This window comes from Panicum hallii, chromosome 9 (genome assembly GCF_002211085.1).
Source record: "Panicum hallii strain FIL2 chromosome 9, PHallii_v3.1, whole genome shotgun sequence".
In the NCBI taxonomy this organism is placed as follows: domain Eukaryota; kingdom Viridiplantae; phylum Streptophyta; class Magnoliopsida; order Poales; family Poaceae; genus Panicum; species Panicum hallii.
This window is the reverse complement of record NC_038050.1, coordinates 63,740,910-63,762,780: the sequence shown is the minus strand read 5'-3', so window position 1 is coordinate 63,762,780 and position 21,871 is coordinate 63,740,910. Positions and strand designations below refer to the sequence as shown.

General features: G+C 39.7%; 1 protein-coding gene across 5 annotated transcripts; it reads left to right on the top strand.

The window, feature by feature from the left end:
- Window positions 1-1,905: 1,905 nt before the first annotated feature.
- On the top strand, window positions 1,906-20,883 carry LOC112872864 (protein SUPPRESSOR OF QUENCHING 1, chloroplastic). 5 transcript variants are annotated; one of them, XM_025935898.1, is made up of 28 exons: window positions 1,912-2,454; window positions 3,151-3,251; window positions 3,337-3,393; window positions 3,472-3,566; window positions 4,622-4,721; window positions 5,593-5,651; window positions 5,928-6,055; window positions 6,350-6,482; window positions 6,805-6,907; window positions 8,439-8,517; window positions 9,568-9,628; window positions 9,750-9,825; window positions 10,510-10,620; window positions 11,187-11,282; window positions 11,544-11,666; window positions 12,390-12,587; window positions 12,724-12,825; window positions 13,286-13,350; window positions 14,469-14,562; window positions 15,648-15,805; window positions 16,130-16,179; window positions 16,264-16,385; window positions 16,478-16,585; window positions 18,024-18,116; window positions 18,345-18,381; window positions 19,245-19,492; window positions 19,650-19,799; window positions 20,424-20,883. In XM_025935898.1, exons 1-28 carry the CDS (start codon window positions 2,079-2,081, stop codon window positions 20,598-20,600), a joined length of 3,300 nt encoding a protein of 1,099 aa, XP_025791683.1. In that variant the 5' UTR covers window positions 1,912-2,078; the 3' UTR covers window positions 20,601-20,883. The 5 variants fall into 5 exon arrangements, 4 of the variants coding, with proteins under 4 accessions (XP_025791683.1, XP_025791686.1, XP_025791684.1 ...); XM_025935901.1 differs by having other exon boundaries at window positions 1,913-2,454; window positions 6,359-6,482; window positions 6,820-6,907; XM_025935899.1 differs by having other exon boundaries at window positions 1,913-2,454; window positions 6,359-6,482.
- The last annotated feature ends 988 nt before the right edge of the window (window positions 20,884-21,871 follow it).

Below are 21,871 nucleotides of genomic sequence, written 5' to 3'. Positions count from 1 at the left end.
TTGGAGTCTTTTCTTTTCTTGTTCGAAATGATGAGGCTCTTTCTCAACGGAAAAATCAGAAAGATTCTCACTTCTCGTTGAAAGCCAGCCGTTCATTTTTCTTTTAAGGGAAAGTAGCTTACTCTGGAACGAGGCTTAAGTTCAAACGGTACCGGCGCCCGCACATCAGATCAGAAATTTTTTATTGGACGGTCCATCTTAACATTAATAAATAACAGTTACAATATCATAAAAATATGTATACAAATAATTCTGCTCCGATTTGAGGATGGAAATTCTCACCGCAACATTAATACTATGTTTCATGCAACATCCACGAAACAATAATTGCAACGTGTAGAGCGTCCGACTAATGGACATGCACGTGTGATCCGTAGCGTTACCTAGGTTCAAATGTAATTACTGTCACAGTCCGAGATCCAGCTCCATGACATGGCAGCACATTGGATAAACTTTTGAAAGATAAGCTTGGATCCGAAGCAGATTTGATTGTTTTTACACACTCCTGGATCCTCTCTAATACAGTGTCATTTATATAAGCCTTTATGAAACCATGTGTCCAACTTTCTTGGATCCTTTTTCTTAACTTTTTGTTGGTGGCCTGGTCACGAAGAGCCGAAGAGGATGGCTGTGATGTGATGGATCTATAGTTCTCGAGGACCACGAGGCTTGTTTGTATTGTACTCCCTGCTCTCCAGAAAAACATGACAAGTTAGAACTAACTCAGGCTAAGTTCTTTATGGAACCAATTTTTTTTTCAAATTTTGTTAAACAAGTACTCCCTCCGTTCCAAATTATTCGTCATTTTGGTTTTCTATATACATAAATTTTGGTATATCTAGATAATATATATCTAGATGTATAAAAAAACTATGCACCTAGAAGGATCAAAACTGCTAAATTTGAAACGGAGGGAAAATATTCCCTGAAAAGCTGAAAAAAATTACAAAGAAAATTAAGCAACGAGGAACAACAGAGCTGCACATGTCGTGAAACGACCACATGAGCAGCTCTTCATGCATGGTAGTATTAGTACATGAAATGATTTGGTTTGCCAACACCACCTCACACAGACACCATTGCACACAAGCGCACAAGACATTTATAAGTTTGCAATGTCACTCGTGTGACACATAAGTATGTTCAATTCCAATTAAGGTACCATAAGATACGGAAAGATAAACCGAAAGAATGAGACTAGTGTTAAACGTGATTGTCGTTCAGTGAAGAATGCTCTGCTTCATGTTGCATTCCTCTCTAGTTTCTGCTGATTTGTGGATTAGAAACCTAATATAGGTAGCGCGGCAAAATCTTTTAAGGCTAAAACTTCTCTCAAGACTTTTTAGATAAAACCTCTACGAATTATCACTTACTCCTACTACCTGGCTAGTCATATTCGACATCGTGGGCTGGTGAACACGTTTTTTCCCTTCCCTCCAAGGAACCCTAAAGCATGAATCAATGTTAACAACACTTGACTTCTGCCCCGTTGCTTCTCTCATCCGTTGACATTGTTATCTTATCAACATTTTGACGGCCTTATGACCACTTGTTTTTTCATTAAGAAAACATGGAGTAGCTATCAGTTAATCAATATACGCATTCCCTGTGCGCTGGTGCTAACGCCACCCAAACAACGGAGATGCCATATGCACGCATGAAACTTCTAGACGAGCATCGCAGGAGCATATTCCTTGCTGCCAGGCCGATGGTCTTGCTATATTTTCCATCCCATTTCCCCGGCATTTCGGCATATTTCTTTTTTGCCAGTCGGCGCTCGCATTTCTTCTTTGCGATTTCACCTGAAACGTCTTTCTTTTGTGTGATTGGAGTTGATCACGGCAAGATAAGGCATCACACGGGGCCAACGTGTCCGCCACATGTGATTGTGCGCGAGCAGCAGCAGCAGCGCACCGCGTCCACGGGTCCACCCACCCGCTCCACTCGTGCGCCGCGGCGGCGCAGCCCCGAGCCCCCCACGAGACGTGCCCCTCCACAAAAACCATCGCCCACGACCCGCCGCCCCGCCACCGCACGCTCCCGACCGCGGCGAGCCCCACCCAAGCCGAGCAGCAGCCATGGCGGGGCACCTCGCGCCTTCCTCTGGAAGCCTCCACCGCCTCCTCTCGTCCCGGCACTACCCGCCCGCCTCCCAGGCGCCGCCTCCCCGCCCGCTCCTCCTCCCGAAGCCCCTATCGGCGGCTATGCAGCTCCAGCGACGCGGGCGGCGCGGTGTCGTCGCCGCCGCCGCCTCCGCCTCCGCGCCGTCCCCGTCTTCTCCGGGGACGGAGGTGGCGGAGGGGCCGGCCTGGGGGAAGGTCTCCGCCGTGCTCTTCGACATGGACGGCGTGCTCTGCAACAGCGAGAAGCCCTCGCGGCAGGCCGGCGTCGACGTCTTCGCCGAGATGGGCGTCGAGGTTACCGTGGATGATTTCGTCCCCTTCATGGGCACCGGTAAGTAACTATCCGCGGAAGTGCGGAGTCCTACTATCAATGGGTATCCGCCAATAGTGCCCGTGCACTGTTTCCTCCCTTACTGGGACTACCGACGACTTGCGACAGTAGCATCCTATGCTCGCGTCCCCTGTATTTCCGTCCTTTAGTTGTGTACGCTGCTTGACTGGAATGCTCCTGCCCAGCACTGCCGTGATACTACCCTAACTGGAATGTTTGCTAGCTCGATATGCCCGTCCAAACTATTTAGCAACTCTAACAGATTGGTGTATTAGAATGCTCGTTACAGCCCACCACATTTATGGTCACATGGTTGCATCAGAATAATTACGTCCTAATGTTTGAATCCTAGAAAGTTCTGCAGCTCCCAAGTTAATTAATACTAAGCTCCATAATTTGGTTATGCTGATACCCAGCATTGCCTCTAATCCTAGGTGGTAGTAGTAGTAGTGTTGGTTTCTAGTTTGTGGCATGTCGATAATAGTCATCACGAGCTGTCATGCCTTTAACTACCTTTGTATAGTCGGGTGACCCTACCAAAAAAAAAGGTCCCATCATCCATCCATCACATTATTGCAGATTCTTAAAAGTACAAAAATATACCCAAACCTCTCCTGTGTGTTTGGGAAAAAATATTTCCGAACCTTCAGATTTTTTTTCTGGTATTGTGCTCTCAATATGGATATATTGGCTTAGGTGAGGCGAATTTCCTTGGAGGTGTCGCAAGAGTAAAAGGAGTAAAATATTTCAATCCTGAAAGTGCCAAAAAGAGGTTTTTTGAGATATATCTTGACAAGGTTAGATTATCAGTGCAACCTCTTTTATCATTTTTTTATCGGTATTGGATCACAGCATAGTCAAAAGCTTTGTTTTCATCTGCAGTATGCAAAGCCAAATTCTGGCATTGGATTTCCTGGGGCATTGGAGCTCATCATTGAGGTATTTGCAGCAAAATTAATTAAAATATTTTTTAGTCAAGTAAGTTGTAAAACTAAAAGGCCTGCTTTGTCTACACAGTGCAAAAATGCCGGTCTTAAGGTTGCTGTTGCATCCAGCGCTGATAGGATTAAGGTGGATGCAAATCTGGCTGCTGCTTGTTTGCCTGTGTCTCTGTAAGTGTTTGATTCTGTATTGAATCTCAAGATTTAATGACATAATTGTGTTCACTTTCCAAAGTTAACCTATCTTTACCCCTCCTACAATTTAAACCTGATAGCATTTTGATATATGGCCATATTAGTGTCCATGGTAGGTCTCCTGCTCTGACATATTTTATTAGTATCCTCTCATGATGCCATTATTTGGGATACATTTTTGAAACACATACTCCCTTCAATGCAAAATGTAAGTTGATTTAGACTTTGGCGTATAATTGTGGTGTGTGTGAAATGACCATGTTTACCCTTCAATCAATGACTTTAGATTTAGACTTCGGCGCATAATTGTGGTGTGTGTGAAATGACCATGTTTACTTTTCAATCAATGACTCTTAAGAAATTAATTAGAGTAGATGATATGGATTGGGTTTGAAGGGTAAACAACTGTCAGAGAGGATCTGGGCAGTGACGCCTTGGTGGTAGAAAGCCCTATTGAAAGAGGGAGGTACAGGAAGAAGGAAACTCAGGAATGGGAGATGCAAGGCTGATGGAAAACGTGAGGGAATATTTGGAACTCTACTTTGATTACTCATACATTTTAGATTGGGGTTAGAGTGATTTACACTAGGTATAAGTGGGGATGGCTAAAATGACTTAGGGTAGAGTGATTTACACTAGCTATAAGTGGGGATGGCTAAAATGACTTACATTTTGGATTGAGGTTAGTAGATATTATAGATCTGTCACAAGCTTCTCTAATTCTCTTGGAGTCTGATAGCCTAATTAGATCTTCCTATATTATGGGTTCAAACTTTTAAACTGAACATAAGAAGTAGCCATGGATTTATTTTTGTCATTGGACAAACCCAAAGCCCTAAGAATTATGAAGGAACTGAACTTTGTTGCTATTATGACATTGTATATGTCTAGTAGACTTAAGTTCAATCACAACTGGCAGAATTCAAAATACCACCTATGAATTTAGAGAAATCTGAAGATTTACTGTTGTGCTCATTTTAATCTTTCCACCAATTGTTATGTGGTCCTGATGGATCCATTTTGGATTTCAGATTTGATGCCATTGTTTCTGCTGATGCATTTGAAAATTTGAAGCCTGCTCCGGACATATTCCTGGCAGCATCAAAGAACTTAGGTGTTGACACAAGTGAGGTAAATTATCTTGCAAATCAGAATGGATAGAGTGCAACTCCTTTATGAAAAATTTTTGGACATGTAGAATCTAGTGGAGTAAAGGACTGTAGGTGTCCTATTGTGCTTAGTTAATGGCTTTGGTTGATATGTTCGAACGGCTCTGGCTGTTCTACAACACTAGCAGCAACACCAAAATTAGTTTGCTGCTCTGTTCCTGGTTGTCTTAGTGCTAGTGTAGTCTCAAACTTGTAAAAGCAGTGCCCGACGAACACTTCAAGTGTGTCATGCTTGTAGCCGTTTTGTTATATGTTAAATACACCCTAGATTAAACTAACAGCTGACAAAGACTTGAATTAGAATTACTCTTTTCTCCTCCCCGATTTAGCCAATTAATTGTCTATGCTTCTGCTTTCTGCACGATTAATGCTTACTAAGAGCAAATGCAGTTTGCTACCACAAAAAGGATACATGTATATTAGATAGCATTATTTTATAATCTCTTGAAGCATCATTAGACAACATGTAATTACTATAAATGTAAACATACCTTGGTTGGCTTATATATGTTACACTTATAACTAGCAGTGGATGCTATGAGTGACAGATGGGGTGCTTAGTTGTTACATGTGTGAAGTCTGGGTACGAGTGAGATTCAAAGTTGAATGTTATTCTACCTGAAGTCTGGTACAAGTCAGATTCAAAGTTGAATGTTATTCTACCACTTGGCTTCCCCACTTAATTGCAAAATTTTGTAACCGATGTTTGTTCTAATTTGTTGTTAGTCAGACATGAGGAAAACCAAAGTCTTTATCATTCTAAGCGCTGATATGGAAATATCCATTCCTTCGATCATATTTTATTCGTTTGGATGAACTTTTTTTTTGGCCAGTGCATTGTGATAGAAGATGCGCTTGCTGGTGTTCAAGCTGCAAAAGCTGCAGAAATGAGGTGTGTATTGGATGTTTTTCCTTCTGTTATAAATATGCCTGCTTATTTGATCGTAGCGCTCAAGTTCTAGCAGTTTGAGTTAACTCTTAACTAAATCTTTATAAATGTTACTGCGATGCAAATGCTTAAGTTCTGCTTGTTTCACATATTAAGTAGCTACTTGATGTGCCAGTTACTTCCATGAAATTACGTCAACATCCTTATTAGTCAGGATGCAATTAATTACTTCCATGAAAAATTTCAATTAAATAGTTCTTCTGGTCACCCATTTTGCAGGTGTATCGCTGTGACGACTACTCTAGAGGAAGATGCATTACAACAAGGCAGTCCCTCGCTCATAAGAAAGAACATTGGAGATATTTCAATTAACGACATTTTGTATGGTGGTTCTAATGCTCGCCACAGTATGTAGTTCAAGCAAAATCCATTTGATCCAATAACATATCTCTTGTACGAAAAATTGAAAATAAAATCTTTTGGATCTTCTTGCGCAAAACCCATCACAATGGTTTTGATTGATTAGCTTGGATATGGCCCATATGCTGCTTTTCTGAATTCTGGTTGAAACTTGTGGGTGTCCGTGTAGCCAAACTGATCTGGCCTGAATATATATTGTAAAATGGTTGTTTTGTTGACAACGGCGCTAGATACATCTTCTGTTGGTTGTACCAGAGTACTTGGTTCTGATTTGAAGACAGTTAATGCAGATGAAGGGGCAGAAGGTTCTGAGAATAGTAGTTCCATAGGAAATGCTTCACCTGAGAGTCTGAATGGGGCAACTAATGCTGGAGTATCTGGCACAAAAAGTTCTCCAATCTCAAAAACTGAAGGGTAAGGTCAGTTTCTTCCAAAAGGAAAGGCTTAAATAGCTGTTGAGACTTGATTTCACTGTTTCCAGTGTTCACTTACATCCTGTCTTATTTTAAATATCTTTCTGGGAATATGCTCTTCCTCTTCGCACTGAAAATTTCTGGCTAAATAATTACCACCTGAGCTGTTATCTTTCCTGTGCGTATTGTTGTTCCCTTGTTCCAAGAAATGTAATAGTGTTGTTCTAATATCTAAGTTACTATGTAGTGATGACTGTTTGTAAATTGTTAATTGTAATCCATAATTCATGTTGATGACTGTTTGTAATCCATAATTTATGTAGTAAAGAATCCTGCAGGCTGTTGGGTTCTCGACGGGAAATATTGAGATATGGAAGTCTGGGTGTAGCAGTTTCCTGTCTTTTTGTTGCAGCCAGAAATTGGAAGGTACAGTTGTTACAAAACCAACTTGTTTCATAGTTCTTTTCTTGCTTTGGTTGATCCATTAATATGTATATTGATGGTGTCTATTTGTAGCTTTGGAATTTTACACAATTATACATGTAAAAGAAGTATTAGGTTACATGCAAGTTCCATGTGGGAAAAGCAAAACACAGGGATAGGTGAAAATTAGGGCAGACCACTTGAGGATGCCAAAATATAGTATGGTTATAATCCTCCGTTATTGCCTGGTTGCACCACTAGAGTTAAGACATTTTATCACGGCTAGTGTACAGTTTGTAGTGGGCTAAACTGGTAAATACTGCTACCACTTTAGCTGCATAAAACATTAAAACCTTTCATTGCGCACTAGCATGGCAGTTATAAGATACTCAAAGGACTCCGCGTTTGTTAGAAGTGTGCTCCTTTTGCCCTTGTTTCTATTTTGGTCATGTTCTCACTTAAAGTCCTACTGGATTCTGCATTTGAACTTTGTGGCACAATTACTTGTATCCCTCCATTTAAAATAATTGTCTTTTGAGGAAAATTGATGCTATAGCTCTTGTGGTCTTTCCTGTTATTAATGCAAAACATGGTTAAGTGACTCAAATTGCATCATTTAACAGGCGTATCAAATGTTGTCATCCGAGGTTTGTGTGCATAGGGTAATTGGGCAACTATTTTGAAATTGAGTAATTATCTACAGAAAGATCTGGATCTGTCTTGATTTTGTATTAAATGTAACCAAATGATAGCATCTTCAGAAACAAGGTGAGGGTCTATGCTAACAATTTGTATCTTTGTGTTAGGCGTTTCTGTGTTGTATAGACCATATTTAGCTTCTAGCGTGTATGTGATAACCCATAGCCACTGGCGAAGATCACCGAGACTTGAGAAATCAAATGGCGGTTACTTGAGGAGGAACGATTCTTAGTCCCTACCCTCGTTGTTTACTGAATTGGTTTGATATTGTTCATAGTCTCCAATTACATCAGAGATGGTTTATAACCAGAGCTCTACCCTGTTCGAGGGGTCCCACACACACCTCACGTGTTCGCACCATTGAAGACACCTTCTGTGATTCTGCTTTCTTGTTCTTCTTCACCTCACTTGTATTGGCCATTACATATTAGTACTGCGGTACTACCATGGTTCATAGCTCGTCTAGGGGGCCAGCCTGGCTCAACAGGACTTGGAGTTTTCTGTGGAATATCTTATTTAGTAAGAGTGTGCCTGTTTCATAGGCTGTGAATCTTAAATACTACTAAAACTGATGAACATGGCCATCATCTCATAGAAGAATGTTACATTGCATGCGACTGGATTTTATTGACTAACACTACTAATGCGAGGGTCCATTTTTAAATTTTTTTGCCATATTCTCATGTAGTTTCACATATTAGTTTCTACAATTCATATTGAAGGCTGAGTTTCCATGTCAGTGTTTCACATCTTTTGCTCTTGTCATCACTGAATTCTTGCTGGTAACTCTAATTAGATTGAGATTAATTTTCAAAAAACCTGTTAATTTATGCAGGCAATGCAGTTTGCATCTCCCAAAGGGCTGCTGAATTTTTTCATGGGTGGAAATAGTTCAATTTTTGTTAATAATGAAGGTAAGAAATCCAGATCGAGGAGGATTTTACAGGTTAATTGTTGCAAACAATTTGAAGTGTCAGTTAATTCTAAAGGATCATCTCAGTTGGAAATTTGGTGCGAGCTAAAAATAAAATGATGAGCCTAACACAATGCCACAGTTTAAGAATTGGCTTCCCAGTTCACCTAGGTGCTAACATTCTAGCACTCTAGGTCTCTACTCCTGCCTACCACATAATTGCTGCCTATACAGCCTAGCTGACCACCTAACCCTCCTAATCGCCGCCTAGGTGCTAGGTGACACCCGACTGCCCACCTAGGGTATAGCACCTTTTTAAACACTGCACAATGTTACTACGCAATTCCAAATCTCATCTTGCATAACTGGTGCAATTGTGGGCTGTAAGGCTGGGCCTGCAAGGTAATTCTAAGGACTAATTCCTTTGGCATATCTCGAGAGATGATTGAAACCTAGCTCAGAAATATTTGGTCCCAAAGCCATCTGCTCATCTCATGTGTCTTTGCATGGCAATTTTGGTTCAGCCTCCTGCGAAGGATTGGACTGCAGGCCCTCTCTCCGCATCCAGATGATTTCTCCTTTGATAGTTTAATGAGTGGTGGTCTAGGGTGGAAACTTGGGTTGATGGTCAGGCCTGAAAAGGTCTTAACTCCTTCATTGTCTTAGGAGCTTGGACAATTTGGAAGCATCGCAATCGGTGTGTGTTTGATGGTGCCTCTCCCAATGTAGCTGAAGCCTTGTAGCTCGCTAGGGAGGAACTTTATTTCTGGAGTTTGGTTGGGGCTAAGGGTTCTCCTTGCCCTTGTGCCAGACAGTCGTCAGTTGGAGTTCTTGCATCTACGGTTTTGGTAGAGGTCGTTTGTTTGTTTTTACAAGGTTGCACATGTATTCTAACTCTACATGGGGTGAGTTGGTGTGAGTTCGTAAGGATTCTTACCCCCTTTCTGTTCTTAAAAATGCTATGCAGCTCTCCTGCGTGTTCGGGGAAAAAAAATGTTGTCGCCAGTGACTTAAATCAGTTATGTCAACTGATCTTACCATCTGCTTGCAGGAGACTCGCTGTCATCAAGAGCTCAACAAATAAAGAAGTACTTAGCTGATTTTGAATCTGGGTTGGTAACTGACTAATGCATATTCATCTATTTTCAAGGCCTGTAAGGCTTGGATTTGCTTATTGTACCAAGGCTGTTCTTTTGCACTTAGACACCAATGTTCTTTCAAATTTTATCACAGGGGTTCCGCCACATATGTTCCTGAGTTTCCACGAAAGCTTGACTGGTTGAATACGGCCCCACTTCAGTTTGGAAGAGTAATTTAGAACTCATTTAGGTTATTATCGTAGCTGCAACTTTTTTAAAGCACCAGTTGCATGTCAGTCTTTTGGATTTGAACTATTAGGATCTTGCAAGTATCTCTATGCGATTGGGCTGACTAGATAGTGTAACTAACATAACCCAAAAGTTCCTGTTGACAGCCTTCTAGCATGTGTGAAAAAATATCAGTCAAGACAGTTATACTGATGATACTCTTGTGGTCAGGATGCTCCATTGCTTATGTTTAACTCATGCATATACAGTTTTCATGAACATTTACTCGATTCAACTGCATGCAAGTATACTGATCACACCTACAATGCTTGAAACAACATCAAACATGATTTCTAGGGGCATGATTAAACCAAAAGTATTTCCAGCATATGTTTACTGTTCACTCATTCAACTTGAAATGTAATCAACTAAATCTTAGCTATTTAGGGTAGCTCCTTGACTCATTCGATATAGACTGCACTAGGTGGTAGACTTTTATGCTTGTAGTAGTTATTGGTAAATATGGTTACTATCTCGCTGTAGAGAATATTTTCTTTTTCAGTAAGAATTAAAACATGATGTATGACTACAATTCTAACCTTGAATTTCTTTATCTGCTACAAATGTTAGGTCTGGGAAACTTTGATTCAGCACTTAAAATATTATTGAGTAAATTTGTGCTGCAGGATTTAAAAGGAAGGGTGGTACTGCTGGATTTTTGGACCTATTGCTGCATCAACTGCATGCATGTCTTGCCAGACCTGGAGTTTGTAGAGAACAAGTATAAAGATAAACCTGTGAGTGTTTGTTTTCTCTTCACATGTTGGATCCTGTTTATATGTCTGGATAAGTATTCTTGGGCAATAAAATCTCTTTGGTTAGAATCAATGAATCATCTCTAAGTTATTAGATTAGTACTAGTTGAGAAGTACAACAACCAGAGTATTTTGTTGTGGACCTTGGCATATAATTTCCATGTAATCTGTTATGTGTCATGGTTATCTTATCCATTTTCTACTTTCAGTACTTTGATCATATGATTGTTCATTGTCCTGAAACTGTAATGTTCACCTCAATGCCATATCACAGAACCTCTGATCTTGATTACAAATTTGTATTGCATTTGAGTTCAGTGCTATGGAAATTTAAACTTATGAAGTGGTAGCAGATCCACTCCAGATGCAGCTATCTTTATCTTAACTTCTTAGTACATGTTTTGTTTGGAAAAGGACAAGCCATTATTGTTTGTAAAACCTACGATTGCGCATTATATAATCATATGCAAGACAGTTCTTTTTGTCTAACGTGTCTGAAGATGGCTATAAATTGGAACTTCACATATATGTTTCCTAATTTTGTGCAGTTCACTGTTGTTGGTGTGCACTCTGCCAAATTTGATAATGAAAAAGATCTTGATGCTATTCGTAATGCTGTTCTGCGCTACAAAATTACTCACCCGGTATGAGAACAATGTACCTTCTGAAATGTTCAAATGAAGTACAATCATTCCTGTGTCCCTGCTCAGTTTGCATGATCTCTCATAGTCTCTTTGCTCAGGTACCTGTTTTATTTGTTTTTGTTGCACATTAACTTGTACTCCATATCAGAAGACACCTATCAATTACTTTTGGCATCAGCATTTTTCATATGTTTGGAGAACCCTTTTGTGTGTTGCTTACTTTTCAATTGTGAACTTACCTGAGATGTTATCATTTTGAAGGTTGTAAATGATGGTGACATGTACTTGTGGAGAGAACTTGGTGTGAACTCTTGGCCTACATTTGTTCTTATTGGACCCAATGGAAAGGTTCTAGCACGGATATCAGGCGAAGGTCATAGAAAGGTATCGACACATTTCTCTTGAAAGAGAATGGTGGTGTGCTAACATAATTTCTTAAAAAATGTTTGTTTCTGCATCCTTATTTTCCCCCCAGAACGGATGAACCTGAATTTCATACTCATCGCAGTGAAATTACAGTTACAGAGTCTTTTTCACCAGATCTCTATCGCTCTAAGTACTACCAAACACTTTTTAGCCGACTTTCAGCACCTAGGGTTTAAACCGACTAAACATGTAAGAAAACCAACCAAAAACACAACTTATAACCTGCAGAATTGCTCCATAAAATGAGCCTCCAACTGACACAAGATATTCCTAGCAATGTCTCTCACATCATACTCAGTATTTGTTAGTGTACAAGTAGTGGTCAGTTGCTGGTTGCAGTTTGGGAATCCAAGCAGCTACATCAAGAAATTGCGCAAGCATTCATCTTTGGGTACCATTTTAATTGTTTACCATCCTAACTGAGTCATTCCCTTTAAAATTTTTCTATTGAACGCATCAAAATTTTTTCCATGACTTTTGCGTAAACAATTTCCTCTTACTTAATGGAATGGCGGTGCTCCTGCCCCCATTACAAAGAGAGAGATAGAGAGAATATAATGAAATAAAACGTGAGTTACCCGTCTAGCCTCACTATTTCAGCCTTGTTATTGTCCATATATATATTCATGCCAAAAGTTTATAGTTACATCCAATAAAATCTATTATTCATGCTCTTTTCAGGATCTCGATGATGTTGTTGGTGCAGCACTTGAATTTTATGAAGACAAGAAATTATTGCGGAATGATCCCCTTCCATTGGCATTGGAGAAGGACAAGGATAGTCGTTTACTGACTTCACCTCTAAAGTTTCCTGGGAAACTTGCACTTGATGTAGAAAACAATCGATTATTTATATCAGACAGTAATCATAATCGAATTGTGAGTACTTTTGTCCTTGTTCTTTCAGGTTTATACCAGTATGACATAACATCAGTTAGACCAATTCGCTTAACATAAAGTTGATTCATTTTTGTAGCTAATATAGCCTTCCCCCCTCCTCTCTTATGTAATTAAGGTGGTGACCAATTTGGAAGGGCAGTTCATATGCCAAGTTGGGAGTTCTGAGGAGGGACTGCTTGATGGCCCATTTGATGCTGCCCTATTTAACCGCCCTCAGGTGAGGAAACATAACTATTGTTGCCTGTATTCAATAAATGCTTCGAGGAACCTGTAATCAATAAATGTCACTAGGAAGTTAGGGAGTTACCCTAGCTCAGTTGGTGTCTTGTTGGTGTACACTCTCACCACCCAGGTTCAGGTTCTCTTCAACACAAACTTAGGCGCCTAATTCTTCTGAATTAAAAACCCACCTAGTTCCCCAGGCTGGTTACAACTTTTTTTTTCAGGAACACGATATGAGTGCTCATTTTTGAGATATGCTTGGCTTTAGTAGACGTATAGACGCTATCCCTCAATGGAGGGCATTGCCATGTCCTGAGTCAGCATGATCCCAATTGATGCCCTATTTCTTAAGTCAACTTATATGTTGAAATAAAATTTTAGATCTTCTTGATCTGAACTTCTTTTGTGTTGTGCATGTTATTTTATACAACTTATATCCTTGAAACCTATTTCAGGGTCTTTCTTACAATTCCAAAAAGAATATCTTATATGTTGCAGACACTGAGAACCATGCACTGCGGTAAGTACCTTGACTGAATTCTGTTAGGTCATTCAGTTTCTGTTAATTTGCAAAATGACATGGTAGTAACCTTCTCAGTCTCAGCAGTTTGATCTTAAGATTGTAGGTATATAGAGAGCTGTATGCCATTGTGCAGTTTGATTTGTTTATCTACTCTTGTGTAACTTGGTATTTGTGTTGAAACTTGTTTACATTGTTTAACTAGTGGCATCCACAGTTTTAGTAGTGTATCAGAACTAACATAGGACTAAACGCACCCAGGGAAGGTGTATCAGAACTAACATAGGACTAAGAGGCTAGCTTGAGTACTTCCTCTACTTGGGTGCATGGTGTATCAGGTGTCCTGTTTTCATTTGTAAAATAACGTCCATATTTCCATTGGTTAGCTGATTTTTCTCACTTCAATTGTTTTGATAAGTATACAAAGTTCAAACCTAAGCCTTGACCATACCGTTCATTTAGAAAAAAAACTATTTTTACAAACATGAGAATTTTATTAACAATAGTCTATGTTGTTGTCTGATATACAACCCTTCTATATGTACAATGAACTCATGCAGACCATTTCTCACCTAGCCTTTCCCTCCCCCTTTGCAACGGCTTTAGGTAGTCTTCTCGTGGGTTTTAGCTAGTTCTTAATTTTCACATTAGAAATCTGTAGTTTCTTTATCTTTTTTGAAGTCCAAACCCCAAACCACAATAAGGAATAAAGGTATACGAGATCAAGAAGTCTTAAGTTTTCGATGGAGTCGATATTTGCCTGTGTAGAGTTTTCTTATTTTTTCTGATTTTAATAGCAATTTCTCAGCCTCTTCTCTTTTTTACTTCATGTTGCCTGATGATGTCAGGAGGGCCCTACATTTCATTTTACAGGGATCTGCATGTATCATTTCTCATATATAAACAAAGAAATGCAAATACTTCAAATGGAATAGATTGTGTGTTTGTCTTTCCATTAGGAATCCTTACATTTGTTAAGCCATGGTCTTCCTTTGATATTCTTTTTAGCAATTGTTCCTTTGATATTTTGATTAGCATAGTTAAGTATGTGTTCAGATCAATATCGTGTTCAATATATCATTGTGCGTCCTCCTCTAAATGCCTTTTTATCCTTCCAGAGAGATTAATTTTGTTGACGAGACTGTGAGAACACTAGCTGGAAATGGGACTAAAGGTTCTGATTACAAAGGAGGAGGTCAAGGAACTGATCAGGCATGGCTTGACTTTTCTTTTCCTGCTACCATTCTGGAACCATCTTATCAAAACGTCTGCCTTATTTTCATGAAACTCCTACAAGGCAAATAGTTGCTGAACACAGTTTTGTTTACCCTCAAGTGTAATTAATGGCTTTTAGAGAAACAAGAAATTTGGTTGAAAACTATGCTAAGATCATTGGCATTACACTGTTCAGTCTAAGTTGATTCTCATACAACTGAACCAAGATGGTGAGAACCAAAGATCTATCCTATCCCACCACAATTTTGGTGACCCATATAAAGATATGAAATTTAGTAATGCTCCAGATTAAATGCCTTAGAAAACTCAAATGTGAATTCTGTGATGCTCCAGATTGTTAGTAAAACACTTGCGGATATACTGGTACAACTATTTGGAAATGCCTTAGATGGTCAGATGCATGATTCATCGACCAATTCATTTACATGTTTTACAAGTAACCTCAAATGTGAATTGCCTGTGCCTAGGCTGTAGAATTTATTCCAGGAAATACTTTGTTCTCACTAAAGTTAGATGTATCTGATCAGCTGTATCTAGTGTTCTATTTCCAGCCGCTACTCCAGCACACCCTCACTGCACATTTCGAGGCACATGGCTCATCTTACATACACTAATTAGCTAGCGAAAACTTTTTATGGATAGATGCATATCAGAAAAGGTAATATTCCAGACAGGGCCATAGCCTTTGTGCAGTGTGGCTTTAGTACAGGGGGTCAAGTGATTGCCCATATAATTCCAGATTGTTTTTTTTATGAAATATAATTCCAGATTGTTTCACCTGTAGAACAAAACGATGAACATTCATCCAAAAACGTACTTTGAAGTTTAATTTTTTTTTGAAATTTTGCAAATCCATAGTTCACCCATGGATGTTCCAAAATTTCAATTTTTTTTAAACTTAAAAGTATGTTTTTTGATGAATTTTCACCATATTCAATATTTGTGGCATTTCCTCCAGAGTCGCATCTGTCATTTCTGGATTAGTTCAACACTGCCAAATTTGTCATACCATACTTCCTGTTGATAGAACAAAATAACTTGACTTGAAAGTTTTTATGTAGGTCCTAAATTCGCCATGGGATGTCTGCTATGATCCCTCACAGGAGACTGTTTATATCGCGATGGCGGGGCAGCACCAGATCTGGAAGCACACCATACGTGATGGTGTAACCAATGTTCTTAGTGGTGATGGCTACGAGAGAAATTTAAATGGCTCAAGGTAACAAATTTTCTGGCATTATCTGTCAGGAAATATTCAAATCTACTGTGGTCATACAACGCAGGCTGCCTATGGAGCTAGTGCTAATAATTGCTTCAGGCATGTTTGTAGACAAGTACCAACAGATTTAAGCCACGTTTAATTGTTTATTTTTCATGCTAATTACTATGAAAGTTGAAGTAGAATAACCGTTCTGGATCTTAGTGTACAGGTTTGCTTCTTATATGTTAGCAGCCATTTGGCCCCTGCACATCCTTGTGCTTCATTTGGTTGGTACTTTGATGTTCTGGTTGCATTTTCTGAAAATCCAAATTTATGTTGCAGCGCCTCCCGCACATCGTTTGCACAGCCTTCTGGGATTTCATTGGCTCCTGGTATTCATTATCGAGTCCTTTCTTTCTGTCCTGTCTGTGATCTGACGACACCGAGCATATGACTCACAGGAATCATTCTCACAGAATTGCAGGAGTTATTTGTTGCTGATAGTGAAAGCAGTTCCATTCGAGCTGTTAATCTGAAAACAGGAGGCTCAAGATTGCTAGCTGGGGGAGATCCAGTATTTCCAGAAAATTTGTTTAGGGTATCTGTCTCTTGATACTAAAGATATTCAGCTAGTTACTGCAACATTAAGCACTCCAAGCATTTTTAATTAGATTGTTGTGTTCTGTTCAGTTTGGCGATTATGATGGGACTGGCTCAGATGTGCTACTCCAACATCCCTTGGGTGTTGTTTATGCCAGTGACAATCAAGTATATGTAGCCGATTCGTACAATCACAAGGTAATCACTTGTTCTGACACATAATCATCTATTTTCTATTTAAGTTTAAGATACGTGTGTTGCTAAGTTGGCCTTGTAGCTAATACTGTCTAGGGTTTCCCATGTGCTCTATACCTATATATACGACCTAGTGGAATAAAGTTTGCAGCTATAGATATTCCTTCTATCCTGTTCTTCTGACATTGTTCAGAGCATAGTTTGTTCTGTTTTCCTTGGCCTCTAGTTCCTCCGAACTCTTCTCCCCCTCCTCCAATTCCATCCTATCCTGTTTCCTTCAACTGTTCCTCCAATTGCGAGTCCTGCTCAGCTTCTGCGACATCACCTTCGGTTCCATCTCCTCCTATTAGTCTACTACATTACCACAACCTGTGTTTCACCTGCAGCTCCTAATACTTTTCTGACTATAATTTTGTCCCAGAGTTCTCGTAGTCTTCTTCACACTTCTCCCTTTTCTGTTCCGTCATCAGTACTGATACTCCTTATGATATCTACTGCTCATGTTGACATTCAGGTGTGCATATTGGTGTGCTAGGGTAGGGTCCAGAATGATGTGATATTCGACACTAACCCTCTTTGTATGTAGGCTAAGAGCTCATGGATTAACTTTGGCAGTTTTCTCCTATTTTTCTGACAGTTTCCTGTGCGAGACCAGCTATTAAAGATGATGTGAATTACAGCCAGAGGGTGGTTGGTAGCCCTGCTCATGGTTTAACCCAAACCTTTTGAAACAGTCAAATCGATCCGGACCAAACCGTGATAGCAGGTTTCAACGGGCTTGTTTGGTTTAGCCAACAAACAGTCAAACCTGTCATAACTCATAAGTAACGCCAGGGATTCAGACCCATCCAGACAGAAGCAGTAGCGTTCTTTCCAAGCGGACAAGGGTCGGAGATTCGGAGCTCCTTCCTGAGCCACTGGCGACATCTTGAGCTCCTTCCTGAGCCACTGGGTGGTGTCTGCCTGAAGGATCGGAGCTCCTGCTTGAACCGCTGGTGACGCCCGAGTTTCTCTCTCTGATGTGCGCCTGCTTGTTCTTGAGGAAAGTGAGGGGAACAGAGATCAGGGAGGATCAAAGAAGGCAGTAGAAGGTAGAATCATTGCCAGTATAAACCCACCTAAACCACTGAGACCAAGCCGTGAAACTGGACTCTTCCGGCTTGGATTGGTTTTTGGCACCAAACTGACTAAAACTGTGACTGGACAAAGCTACTGGTAGGGTCAGGAACTATCTTGATCCCCCACCCACCCAAAATAAACAATTAAATCTTTTAAATACCAACATTACTCGTGGTCCATTTTAGTTCCAGTTGTGCATTTCATGATGGAGCAATTCTGTGTCTGCAAAAACTGTTGTATAAATAATAAATTGCATCATGTGCCCTTTGTTTTTTTGCTGAGCCATCCTCATTTTTTTCCTTGTCTTAATCTGAAATGGCAGATAAAAAGGCTAGATCCTGTCACGGGAAAAGTTACGACTGTTGCTGGTACTGGACGCGCAGGATACAAGGATGGTCCAGGCTTGTCAGCTCAAGTGAGCTTATACTTAGAAGACAAATTTTGTTATCTTTTACTTCAGTTGATTTGTGTTAGAGCCATCATGCGATTCATTTTAAATTGTGATGCTACATTAGTCAGCTGTACTAGTGCTCTGCCATAGATTGATAAATGGTGTTGCTTTCTCCTTTCTTTATTATTTCTGACAAACAAATAGTGACTAGGAATTGCTTGATCACAATTGTTTTGAATTTTCTGAATGCAGCTTTCTGAGCCAGCAGGACTTGTTGAAGTTGGAGACGGTAATTTTAATTATCCATTCATTTTCATGTGGTTTGTCTTGAAATAAATCGAGTCATGAACTGTGAGTTACTAGAACTGCTATACAAGTGAACCTAATACCATGTATTTTGCATAATCTTCTCATACAATTGATTTATTGAATTTGGCAACTAAAGAGCTCATCATGATTTATTTTATCTTGTCATTACCCTGACCTGCCTTTTACTATCAATTGTTTACATTCTATCTCTATGAACTACCCTAAACAAAGTACGGTTAGTAAAACAAATAGAAACTTTATGTCATCTCTAAAAGACCAAAATACAAGGACAAACAAAAATAAGACTCACATGACCTGACTCCAAAACCTGATGTATTTTATGACTAATATTATGCTTCAGCCAATCTTATTCACGTTTAGATAACTCCCTAGATGAGGAATATTTTTAGGAGTCAGCAGTGACTCCATTAGGACCAATTAATAAACAAATCCTTGGTGAAGCATTCTCTTCCAACAGTACCTCTTAGAAGGCACTTCAGAAATAAAAAAAATTTTGGTTCTATGCAACCAACAAGCCAATGTGATAAGCTCCTTCAGAATTATATTTCCTGCAAGAACTTGTCCTCAAGCCTTCCCCAATCCTTTACTATTGGTGACACAAATCCCAAGTGATTCCTAGCAAATCCCAACAGCCTTTGTTAGATTGTAATTTTACAAGCAAAAAGACATATGCTCCAGGTCTTCGATACTAAAAGTACTGCTTCAATACAGTTCTCCATATTCTATATTGAAAATTTTCGCCCTCATCAGTACCCTTGTGATCCATTGCGCTGCAAACTGAAACTTATGTAATGCAATGACCACACTGTTGATATATTACAGGAAGGCTTCTTGTAGCAGATACAAATAACAATGCGATCAGATATATAACTCTTAATGAGAAAGGTGCAGAGGTGAAGACGCTAGATTTGATTGGAGTGCAACCGCCATCACCAAAACCAAAGACATTGAAACGCCTAAGACGGCGGCTATCAGTAGACACAGATGTTATTAACGTTGATGGTGGTTCTTCAATGGAAGGATTCTTGTCTCTTGCAATTACAGTACCTGATGGTTACCATTTCTCCAAGGTCAATAATATCCAGAGGACTTTGTTCTTTTTATCTTGCTTTGCAAGTTTGCATCATTGATGATAGGCAGTAGTGAATGTGGCACATCATTCAAACAGTAATATTCTTTCTTTGATTATTTATATTAAGATTAACATTTCTTTTTGCTGAGGTGTAGGAAGCTCGCAGTAAATTTGATGTGGAAACAGAGCCAGCTAATGCAATTGAGATTGAGCCGGCAAATGGTTTTCTAGACTCCGAAGGGCTCGCATCACTGAAGTTCAAAAGGATATCATCATCAGCATCAATGGGAAGGATAAACTGCAAGGTAGCAACATAATGACCATAAAATTATTAATTTGTTTGATAATACACACCACTTTAGTCATTCTAACTCTTGGAACATAAATCAAGATGTGACAAATGACCAGGTTAAGCCTATAAAGATATGGAAAACCATCTTAGGTCTTATTTGGATACATCTCCAATCCATACGTATTGGGAGGGATTGAGGTGGAAACTTAGTTCATTTTCCCCTCCAATCCATACGTATCGGGTGGGAATGGGTTTCCAAACAAAACCTTAAGAGATACAGAGCATGCTGTAATTAATATAGGGCATTGGATGGGAGCAGCGGTAAAATTGACTCAAGGTGGCAAGTCTAAACAAAATTGAAATGTTATAATGACCCTTTCAGGTTATTATAGCTTCCCTGCTAGGAAAATAGTCAAATGCAGATTGTCCTCTTCATATGGTCATTTTGAATTAGTGTGCGTGTGGTATTGAGTTATTATGTAGAGGCTAAATCATGTGTGTCGTTAGTTTCCCCAGGCTTAGAGGGGCTCTTTGGCATATCATGAAATCCATTTTGTTTCTTTATTAGTTAACAATAGCATTGTGGTTTTGATATTTACCAATTGTGTTTCTGATTTTGTTCTGTTTTGTCTTGTAGGTCTACTACTGTAAAGAAGATGAAGTTTGTCTCTATCAATCTGTTGCTTTTGATGTCAAATTCCATGAAGGGACGGAGCCCAGTCCTGCACAAATTACTTTATCCTATTCTGTGACTCCAAGAGATAATTCAGGTGGTGCGCAATTAATAGCAGGTAGAAAGAATGCCAAGGTATAGTCAGATTCACGTTGATAAGTTTACTTGTGTCGTTCTATTGATTGTCAGTGCCTTGAAGAAAATGTATATATAATCAATTTGGCTCCAGGCCCGCTATGCTAAGTGGGGATTGCCTTTTTTTTTTTGGCCAAAGCTCCAGCTAACTTCCCTTGTATGTTGTATAGCTGACATGCTTCTTGTAACCCAGCTGCATTGATTTTGCAAGTCTTATGTCTCCCTTTGCTGGGCAACAGAATTGATAGATTAGTATATTGTAGTTCATTGATTGCTTGGAACATTTGTTGGAATCCTGTTAAGTCTAATCATTGATGAACGTTTGGTTGCATTGAACAATTTGATTCCAAGCAAAGGGTGGTAGTGCCCTGCATGTGACCCAAAATACTGCCTGCGTGCCTGCACTTCTGTAGTGCAAAATCACTGGCACATTGCAATTTTGCAAATCAGCTACTGATTTGTTGCACATGAGGCTTAACCACATAACAAAAAATAACATTTAGGAAATCATTGGATCAGTTCCAGATGATGAGAGCCAGACATGTGGCATAACAACTCAGTTTTTCATCATGCTAGCCTGCATTATGGAGTTCTAGCTTCCTGACGCTGTTGATCTCAATTAAAATGATAATGCAGTTTATCAGCTTATGGCCGCCCTGTCAGTTTTGTTTGTTAGGAGACACAAGAACAAGATTAGCTGTCAGTGCCTGTCCTTTTACAACCAACACCTGGAGTACTAGCTCCCTGAAGTTGGGATGGTTTCTGTTGCTGATTCGTGATTGATCGTGTGTCATTACCGTTTCGTCGTGGTTCGTGGCCACAACATCGCTCATCGCATGTGGGGCAGTTGGAAAGCATGGGATCCCATGAATTTTTTTCAGCTGTGCTGGCGAAAAGCTATCCCCAGTTCTTTTGCAATTCTCAACTCAAGAGTTTCAGAAGGCAGCTGCCACGTTTTGTTGACCTCTGATATCATACTCTACCATTGACACCTTTATTTCCCCCATACCCTCCGATCATCTTCCAAATGATTAGGGTAACAGGTTCATGCCGGATTGGAATCTGGTGATTTAGTTTTGTCAATTTTAGTGGGACTCGTGACTAGACCAATTTTCTGATTGTTAATGCATCGTTGCATTGTCACCCTCAGAACCCACGATTTAGACCATAGCTGCCATGTGTCTCAGCAGTGTCCTGGGCCTCACTTCTGCCATTTGCAAAGCAGATTCTGTTTTAGATCATCATGTTTCTGCATGAGCAGCATTTTTGCTGTCTCA

Bases quoted from the DNA above. Each gene is read 5' to 3' on its own strand.
- LOC112872864 (XM_025935898.1), top strand. From the start codon at position 2,079: ATGGCGGGGCACCTCGCGCCTTCCTCTGGAAGCCTCCACCGCCTCCTC. The intron at 9,629-9,749 runs GTTGGTAACTGA...ATTTTATCACAG, and splicing joins TTAGCTGATTTTGAATCTGG to GGGTTCCGCCACATATGTTC. The intron at 15,806-16,129 runs GTAACAAATTTT...TTTATGTTGCAG, and splicing joins AGAAATTTAAATGGCTCAAG to CGCCTCCCGCACATCGTTTG.